The sequence below is a fragment of the Medicago sativa genome, chromosome 3, assembly GCF_051527215.1.
Source record: "Medicago sativa cultivar Bolivia chromosome 3, Bolivia_mono, whole genome shotgun sequence".
In the NCBI taxonomy this organism is placed as follows: domain Eukaryota; kingdom Viridiplantae; phylum Streptophyta; class Magnoliopsida; order Fabales; family Fabaceae; genus Medicago; species Medicago sativa.
In genome coordinates, this window is record NC_140751.1 from 26,540,502 (window position 1) to 26,550,227 (window position 9,726).

General features: G+C 30.1%; 1 protein-coding gene across 1 annotated transcript; it reads left to right on the plus strand.

The window, feature by feature from the left end:
* The first annotated feature begins 3,269 nt into the window (after window positions 1-3,269).
* On the plus strand, window positions 3,270-4,909 carry LOC146936772 (F-box/kelch-repeat protein At3g06240-like). The gene has a single exon (XM_085751406.1). The coding sequence runs from the start codon at window positions 3,455-3,457 to the stop codon at window positions 4,673-4,675; it is 1,221 nt and encodes a 406-aa protein (XP_085607532.1). The 5' UTR covers window positions 3,270-3,454; the 3' UTR covers window positions 4,676-4,909.
* The last annotated feature ends 4,817 nt before the right edge of the window (window positions 4,910-9,726 follow it).

Below are 9,726 nucleotides of genomic sequence, written 5' to 3' on the forward strand. Positions count from 1 at the left end.
ATGGATGGTAGTAGCTGAAAAGCCCCCCCCCCCCCCCCCCCCCCCCCCCCACACACACACACCCCGTTCTCTCTCTTTTCATCCCATGCATTAAATTTAAAGCTCTGGCTATAGCCAATGTAAAAGCCATTAGCACTGGGCTTGGCATTCTTTCAAGGATACATTTTCATGAAATTAGTTTACTCCACATTGCATTAGCAGAAACATGTGTGAAGCACTAAAACTTGTTTACTTCCTCTGTTGTCAATGCGGCGCGGGCCAGCCAACCTAATAATTGGTGCGGGGCGCGTAGCGGGCGCTATTTCGGTGGTGCGGCCACTAATAAATTTAATACTAGATACCGTTTTATTCAAAAAGAAATGGTAAAATACCTTAAACATTTCTCAAAATTTCATTAAGTATTCATAATATGAAATAAAAGGGATAGCAAAATCAAAAATGGCTAATAGCAATTATATACAACTAGTACAAGTTATTGTTTTACTATTTATAGGTCCGCTTTGGCCGCTTTCCACTTTTGGCATGCGGTGGTCCTGATTTTTCCGCTATAGCGACCGGCGCGGCCGCTATTGACAACAGAGTTTAATCCAAACTAAACCACCTCCGATATCCTTTATGGTGGAACTAAGCTTTGATTTGTGATTTAAGGGTTAAATTTGGCCATGTAATCCTTGATAGATAAGCCTTAGACACATTTGGCCATGTGAATAACAAAGACGAGGCTTATAATTTGTACCAAGCATATGCCTTAAGAAAATGTTTTAGCAAATTAAAAAGGTCGTAGAGCAATGTTTTGAAATGAAACAGAATGGTCGTAATGTGCTGCAAGTGTGCACAGGATGCAATAATATTGGAAAAATATCTTACTGCATTAAGTTGTTCTGTTTTAGCTATTTAACAGCTTGGAACTGATGTTACTGGGCAGGTGTCTCTTACAAAATTTCTGACAGAGTTCAACATTAGAGGTGAACTCATGAACTGAATGGAGATACATGAACCAAATGCCAAAACTTGTCTAATTTGTTGACTGAAGTAATTGAAGAATGCTGCAGAATTTTGTGCATCAAGACATTGATGGATCTAACAGGTTGCAGGTCAAGAGATAGATGGAACCTTGGACGCTATTGTCAGAAGAGGTTCTATTTAGTTACCTCATAGTATCGTATCTTGTGTATGTCTGGTGTATACCTCGTAGCGTGGCTTAAGTAGCATGAGTTATTCAAGATTTGAGAAAAACTAAGGCTGTGTTTTGATCCTTCAAAAAATGGCTGTGTTTTGATACTTAGCTATACAGATCAGAGTAAACTTGTAGGAATATCCTTTCTCTTGTTGTGTTGACTTTACCGGCAAATAAGGAGAATATCGGCAGCAGTATACCAGTTATCTTTGCTTTTGTCAAGGAGTTTACTTGAATCAATTAAGTCCACTTTGTCTATGTGCCTGTTTGCCTCAGCGGTGGTCCACCCACGTTTCTGTAAAACCACGTTTTGAACCACGTTAACTCAAAAGCTCCAATTGCTAGCTTTTAAAAATCACGGCAATTTTTGCTTTGGAAATCCCCCAAACGTGATATTTTGCTTCCAGACTCCATACCAAACAAGCACTATATAGTAAAATGTGATGGTATCTCTTTGGCAGTTACAATTCAACCAAAATAATTCCCATGTAATTCAAATTACATAGCGTTTACAAGCAGATCGTGTATTGTCTCCATAATATCAAATTACAAGTGAGTCTGGGAAAGGGATTCTTTGATCCTTCAAAGATGTCATTTTTGGTGAGGATCTTAACTTACTCTCTGAATGAATTTGGTTTCTCCATTTCTTCCACTCAAGTCCACCACAAAACTAATAAATTATAGAATCTATACTAATAGGGACTTTTGTTGATGTTATTGAAAAAGATATGAATTTTTGTTGTATTTGTTATTCTATTGTTGTTATTGAAAAAGATAAATATAGTTTATTAAGTTTGTTACATTTGAAAGTCATAGATATTTATATTTATAATTTTAATCTATATCAGAAATTTTATATAAAAGTAATTTACATGCAAAATTTCTATAAAATATCGTTGATAATCTACACTTTAACGCAATAAAAAGAGCGAAAAGAGTGTTTACGCTAATACTCCCTCCGTCCTGCAATAGATGACCCATTTGAAAATGTGTAATTTTGACCTAACTTACTTTGACCATATTTTTCTACTAATATACAAAGATAAATAATATCATATAAGATGTTGTTAGATTTGTCTCGATAAGTATTTTCAAAATATCAAATTTTCATAATTTTTTCTAATATATTATTTAATATATTTAAGCTCAAAATTATGCATTGGCATGCATAATAAGGTCAACTGTACCAAGTATTAAGGGACGGAGGGAGTAATAATTTTTATTTTTGAAAAAGCTAAATTAACCCACCCAAGTCTCAAGTCAATATCACCATGCCAACAAAAGTGCCAGTAATAGTAATAATAATATAAGTAAACTCATGTAGAATTCATATTTTTTATTTATTTTTGCATAAAAGTTTATAATATTATGAGAATCTCTCCAAGAGAAAATTAGATTTTTTTTTGTCAAGTAGCTATCATGTACGAATCCAATAATTCAAACACTTTTTCAAATACGCTTTCGCTAAACTCTTGATAATTTTGAAAAACGTTATTCACCTTTCCTCTAGCGCAAATCCTTCTTTGCCATATAGACCAACAAAGAGAAATCGGTTATTTATAATCTGTTTAATATAGACATTTCTTAATTAAAGAAATCATAATACCTTCTTTTTTTTAGTCAAGGAAATCATAATACCTTTATTCTCTTCTTTTTTGAAAAATACCTTTATTCATAACTTTATGCTAAAGGAATCTTTATACAAAAACAAATCAGTGTATTTATTATGATTAAAAAATCAACGGATGTTAAAGAAAAGCATTTAAGTTTTTAAAAAGTAAAAGGAAAACATTTAAAAGAATTTATAGAATAATGATACATAAAAATAAATTGACAATTAAGAAAATACTTTTGTCAAACAAAATTAATAAAACACTTAAATTGATAAGATATATGTGGAAGTGAAAATCAAAATATTTGATATTTCTTATGAATTAAGTTTTCTCTTGATATTATTCTATAAAAGTATATTTTAATTGCTTTCTTATGAATTAAGTTTTCTCTTGATATTATTCTATATAAAAGTATATTTTAATTGCTTTCTTCAGAATTTTTTTACGGATACTTCTCAATTAAGGTTCTATTTTATTAATTATCAATTAAGGTTATATTAATCCAAACTATAAGAAGAGAGTCAGTTTTCCCTGCCCTTACAATTTCATTGAGCGTTCTTCTAATCATACACTTTGCTTGAGTTCATCTGTTTTTCTTTCTTACTAATTGCTCGGATCAACACATCTCCCTGTGATAGTGAACCTATTACAATTTCAAGCAGAGATGGAAAAATATTTGACAGCGACAGGTGAAAAGGTTAGGAACTACATACATGATGAACTTGCATTTTCCATTCTATCAAAATTACCTCTGAAATCTTTAAAACGATTTAGATGTGTTCGTAAATCTTGGACACTTTTATTTGAAAACCATCATTTTATGAGTATCTTCCGCAAAAATTTAATATCTAATCACCATTATTACTATGGTGATGTATCTCTACTTTTACAAATTGGTGATAGAGACTTGCTTTCACTTTCAAGTGATAGATATAAGAATATGGTCAAATTAGATTGGCCAAATCCATTTCTAGAGGAGGATCCCTGTTTCCGTATTTTAGATTCTGGTATTACCGGACTTCTTTGCCTCTGCAACACAAATAATGGAAGAATTGTATTTTGGAACCCAGCTACTAAAGAATTCAAAGTTATTCCTCCAAGCCCTCTCGAGGCTGTTCCAACTTATCAAAGGTTTGATACTTTTCTTCATGGGTTTGGCTATGACCATGATAAAGATGATTATAAGTTGATTAGATATTTATATTATTTTTCACCAACTTCCCGAGATTGTGAAGATTTTGGCATACCGGTAGAAGATGTGCCGTGGGGAGATATATCACTTGATTCCTTTTGGGAAATATATAGCCTTAGAAGTAATTCTTGGAAAAAACTTGATATCAATATGTACTTGGTTGATATAGGTTGTTCTTTTTCTGTGTTTGATGGTCTTAAAAGTGAGCGGCTGTACTTGGATGGAAGATGTCATTGGTGGCATTTAATTGACCATCCTGATGCTAAAAGAGCATTGGCGTCATTTGACTTGGTCAATGAGGTGTTCTTTACAACACTCATACCCTTAGACCCGTCTTTAGATGTGGATGATATATTTAGCGTTTTTTCAAGGCCCTTATACTTGGTTGCGTTAAGTGGTTCCATTGCATTGATCTTATGGGATTTCGGTACACCTACTTTTGATATATATGTTTTAGGTGAAGTTGGTGTGAAAGAATCATGGACTAAGCTTTTTACCATTGGCCCATTGGCTTGCATTGAGCGTCCTATCGGAGTAGGAAACAAGGGTGTATTTTTTATAAAAGAAGATGGTGAAATAGTTTGGTTTAATTGGAATAGCCAGATGATTGAAGACCTTGGGATTAAAGAAAATATATTAAATTTTAGTCATGTATTACTATATAAAGAAAATTTTCTTCTTATGGGAGGATAAATCATCGATTTAATATCTATTTTCTACCTAGGAGATTTATAACTATGGATATTAAGATTTTACAATCTGTTATAAATATTAATAATGGATGTCCAAATAGCAAATGTGTTAATGGGCTATACTACTAGATTATTGGGCTTAGTCCATAAGCTATTCTATTTCCCTATAAATAGAGCTCATTTGTAACATTTTCAAATACACCAAGAATAATAATACTTCTCTCTATTCTCTCTTCTTCTCCTTCTCTCTATTATTGTTTCTCTTTATTTAGTTTTATAACACGTTATCAGCACTCTCTAATCAACTGAGAAGGTACATAATTCTTCTTGTAATTTTGTATCGATGATTATAGGCTATTGTTACAATTCCATCAATTTGGAATCAAAGCCTTATAGATACGTTATTGCGCTTATTTGTTATTTTTAAATCGTATGATATGAACATGTTTGAATTTGAACCATTAATTATGCCTATTTGTTTTTTTTCTTCTTTCTTTTGATTATATACAAAAGCTAAAGTGAAATATTGAAACGATAATTGATGGCTTATAATAGGAGATATGAGATTACATAAAATAATCAAATAAAAGGTTTTTTTTTTGTTTAACATCTATTGTAAAGTTCCTGAATAACTCAATATAAGTTCTTGAATTCTTGAAGAATTTCATGCATCCTTGGAGGATTGCAAAAGAGATTGATCACATCTATAATACAATTTCAGAAGAAAATATTATATCAAAAAGGAACGTATCCCTGAAGGATTGCTTAAAAACTCAAATTATTTTTCAATGAATTCCCAATGAATTCACAGGTGTTGCATCCCTGAAGGATTGCTTAAAAACTCAAATTGTTTTCCAATGAATTCAAAGGTGTTGCATCCCTGAAGGATTGCTTAATAACACAAATTTTTTTTACCGAATTCCTAATGAATTAATTAGATTTATTATATTTTTGATCAAGATTAAATTTATTATATAGTTCCGGAAGAACTCACAAAGAATTCAATAAGTATTTTAATATCTCTGAAGGATTGCAAATGTAGCACAATTTTCATTATTTTTATCGTAAATTTGCTCTGTTTTAGTATGATCGATGATCTTTAGTGTTTATTTTAATTCTTTTGATGAATAATACCTTAATGTGCAAGAGTAGTAACAATTTTTTTTCTTTAATTTGAATTTTATTGTATTTTAATATTGTAATCAATACTATTTTAATATGCATGAATAATTACCATATTAAAACATTATGTTATTACGGTTGCATTAAATCATTATTATGTGAATTGTTTTATATTACTGTGATTATTTATTCTATATACATTTTTGAAGAATTCAGAAGTTGTTAATCTCTAAAGGTTTGCTTAGAGAATTGTTTTTATTGTTTAAATATATTGCATAGTTCTTGAAGAACTTAAAAACTCGGTTTTATTTTCTATGAATTCCTGAAGAATTCGGTAATGATACATACTAGAAGGATCCTACAATTAACTGATTGGATTGGTTATATAGTTCTTGAAGAACTTAAAAACTAAATTTTATATGAATTACACAAGAATTCAAAAGTCTAGAGTTTATTCTCTATGAGTTTCAGAAGAACTCAAAAGTCTCAAATTTTGTTTAAATCTGTTGGTTAATTTCCGAAAATTTAAAAGTTCAATTTTTAATCTCAATGAATTCTTGAAAAATTCAATAGTGATGTATCCTTGAAGGATTGCTTGAAGAATAATTTTCAAAGATCATTGGTTATGAACATCTGCGATATGGTTCTTGAAGAACTAAAATAAACATATTATTGAAAGCATCCTTGAAGGACTACTTAAGGAATGAATTATCTCAATATTGTTCATGAAGATTTGTGGCATAGTTCCTCAAGAACTATTGCTTTAATATCAAACACCTATGTGGGCCGTTAAAAAAAATGATTTTTCTTGGTCACCGTTTATGTAAATTTGACGTTGAGTTCTTGAAGAACTACACATTTAAGTCCTAATAGAATACAAATTTATATCACTCAAATATGCTTCTGAAGTAGCAAAATGAGTGAATATCTTCAAGAATATTTTTTGAAAAATTACTCGCATTTGTAATTGAATAATGAGTGATTTTTTTATTAAAATGGTGAAAGGTCACATTGAACGTCATTCTCAGAAGTGAACGGTTCATATTATTTGTTTTATATAACTAATATCATAGTTATGGTAATTGATTTAGTAAATATTACTATTGATATGATACATGTCAAGGTCGTACAATTCCTTTAGTATATATGAACTTAGATCAGTTGGGATGTTACTATTATATGGATTGAATCTTGCACGATTGTTTCCTTATTGCATGATCAAAGTTTGGTTATGATTTTCTTCTTTATTATTGCATATGACTTCTAGATGGCTTGAATTACAAGGTAAGCACAAATTCTTCTCTACATAATTCTTAAAAATACCTTCTATGAATTAACGTTCTCTTATTTACTTCTAAATCCTTTATGATTATTATCTCATAAACATTACATGTTAGATATATATATTTTCATAAGAAATAAATTTATTTGATATTGATCTCACATGTAATTTGCATTGTGAAGACATCAAACTTTGGAAATATATCTTATGGACAATTTTTGTTGCGTAAGTATTCACCTGAAAAATACATATGATTTATAAAGTTTTTTTTTTCTTGGATAAATTTTGAGTTTAGCCTTTTTTATATCTATGGTAATACGAGAGATAAATCAAGACTTTAACATATTTATTATATAGTTTCATTTGGATACATTGTGGATAAGAACAAATGGAACACATATTATTGTAAACCAGAAGTTTACGAATCATGTTTCAAACCTCAAATGGATAAAAACAAATGAAACGCATATTATTGTAAACCAGAAGTTTACAAATCATCTTTCAAATGGTAATTCTTAAAAATATTAAACAATCCCCGAAGGATTGCTTAAATAATGATTTTTCTTGATCATTTGTGATATAGTTTTCGAATAACTACACATATTACTCAAAGCTCCTGACGAGATAATGTATTGTTACATAGAGTAACAAAATAACATATTGAGGTTGCATTTAATATAATTTTATTGAGTTTTAAGATATCCATCTAAATGGATATCATATTGAAAAATATATGTTATACATCTCTATTACGAGATATACTCTGGTGAAAATAAGCGTAATGGAAAAGTGATGTTGTCTATGATTTGTAATACGCTTATATTAGTGCAATGAAATCACATATTATGTAAACCTGAAGTTTACATATTATATTAAGTTTGTCGTTGGCAATACCAGTTGGGTTATCCCGAATTCTATTTAATGCAAAAATAGTTAAATTTTAATGGATTTGTGTTGAAGAGTCAGAAGATTCTTCAATCAAATAATTTATGTGTCTTAACCTTTTTTTTCTTCCCCAAAGGAAATAGAAAATTTGAGGATTAATTTTAGTCTCTCAATATATGTAAATGTGTATAAGGTGATATTTCTGAATAAATACATCAAAAATGTGGATCAACTAAATGACATGTGTGGTTATTGTTAACTCACAAACTTAAAGCTTGTGAGATTATTTGACCAATAATGTATGATTATTGTTGACTTACAAACCAGAAGTTTGTGAGATTATTTTGTCACCAAATTTGACAACGAGTTTATTTTCTGAACTTTTCAGAAAACATTTGATAAGTATCATTTGTCAATTGAAATTGATATTGAACAACTGCTAACATATGCTCATAAAAAAATGGACTTGAAGATCCATTCTTTAGACGTGTAAAGTTAATTGTATGTTTTGATATTTATGAAACCATACATTATAAACTCTATTTTGGCAATCAACAATCTTTGATATTGATGTATTGATTTGTATCAAGCCAACACATTACTATATGTAAGTCCTCCACTTAATTTATCATTGGTTTTAGGTTAACAACTTAATATTTCCCATCTTAGTAATTTTTTGGATGTGTTGTGTATATCACAATTGCTCCAATATAATGCACTAAGATAAATCTTGAAAAAATATTGGGAAAACATATTTGATATGAATCTCCATCTATCATAAATTATATTAAGTCAACTTGTTTACAACCCAGTAGGTTGATTATCGATTGATGGATTAGTTTTCCCAATATTAGGGGGAGATGATAAGCAGCTAAAAAATGTGAACCTGAAGTTCAAATAAATTATTTGAAAGGAAATATTATTGTCTCATCTTGATCCTTGAGATAAAAGCTCATTTGCATAATTAAACAAATTGAACATCAGCTGCTAATGCTCCAAACGAAATAGATATCCATGTAGGATATTCGAATATTGCAAATGAGTCCCAACTGTGCTTGAAGCATGGTAGACCAATCAGTTCCAAATATAAAAAAAAAGCCTCAAATAAGAAAAGGAGCTTAAAGGAAAGATAACCCAAACGAGGATATAGAAACTCTAAAAGAGTGTTCTGACATAATTGATTTTCCAGTTCCAGAAGAACTGATCAGGTACCTAAAATTTATGAAATATCAATAAATTATGTCATGAATGAAAGGTCTCAATGGAATGAGATGGAACCGAAATGAAGTCAACATTGACGTGTTTTTGCATATAATATAGTGCTATATGTGACAAGTAATAATGAGGATCATTGGTTAAAGTCTATTAAAGTTATAGATAATGAAAATATTTACAAATGCAAAGAGACAATTCTCGTGAAATCAAACTCGCTTCATAAAGCGGACATTTTTTTTTTGAACTTGTAGTCCACACACTTGAAGGTGTGAAGTTAAATGGATATACATGATTTTTCGTGCGAAAAGGAAATTAGATTGGCAAAATACACACACACACACAGATATATATATATATATATATATATATATATAGAGAGAGAGAGAGAGAGAGAGAGAGAGAGAGAGAGAGTTTGATTTGTTCACCGGAAGTGAATTGGTAAATGTCTGCTATTTATTTTTAATAGACAATTATTTTTAAGAGATATATTCACCTGAAGTGAATTCAAGAACTTTTTCATACTTGATTAAGTTTAGTAGCACATGAAA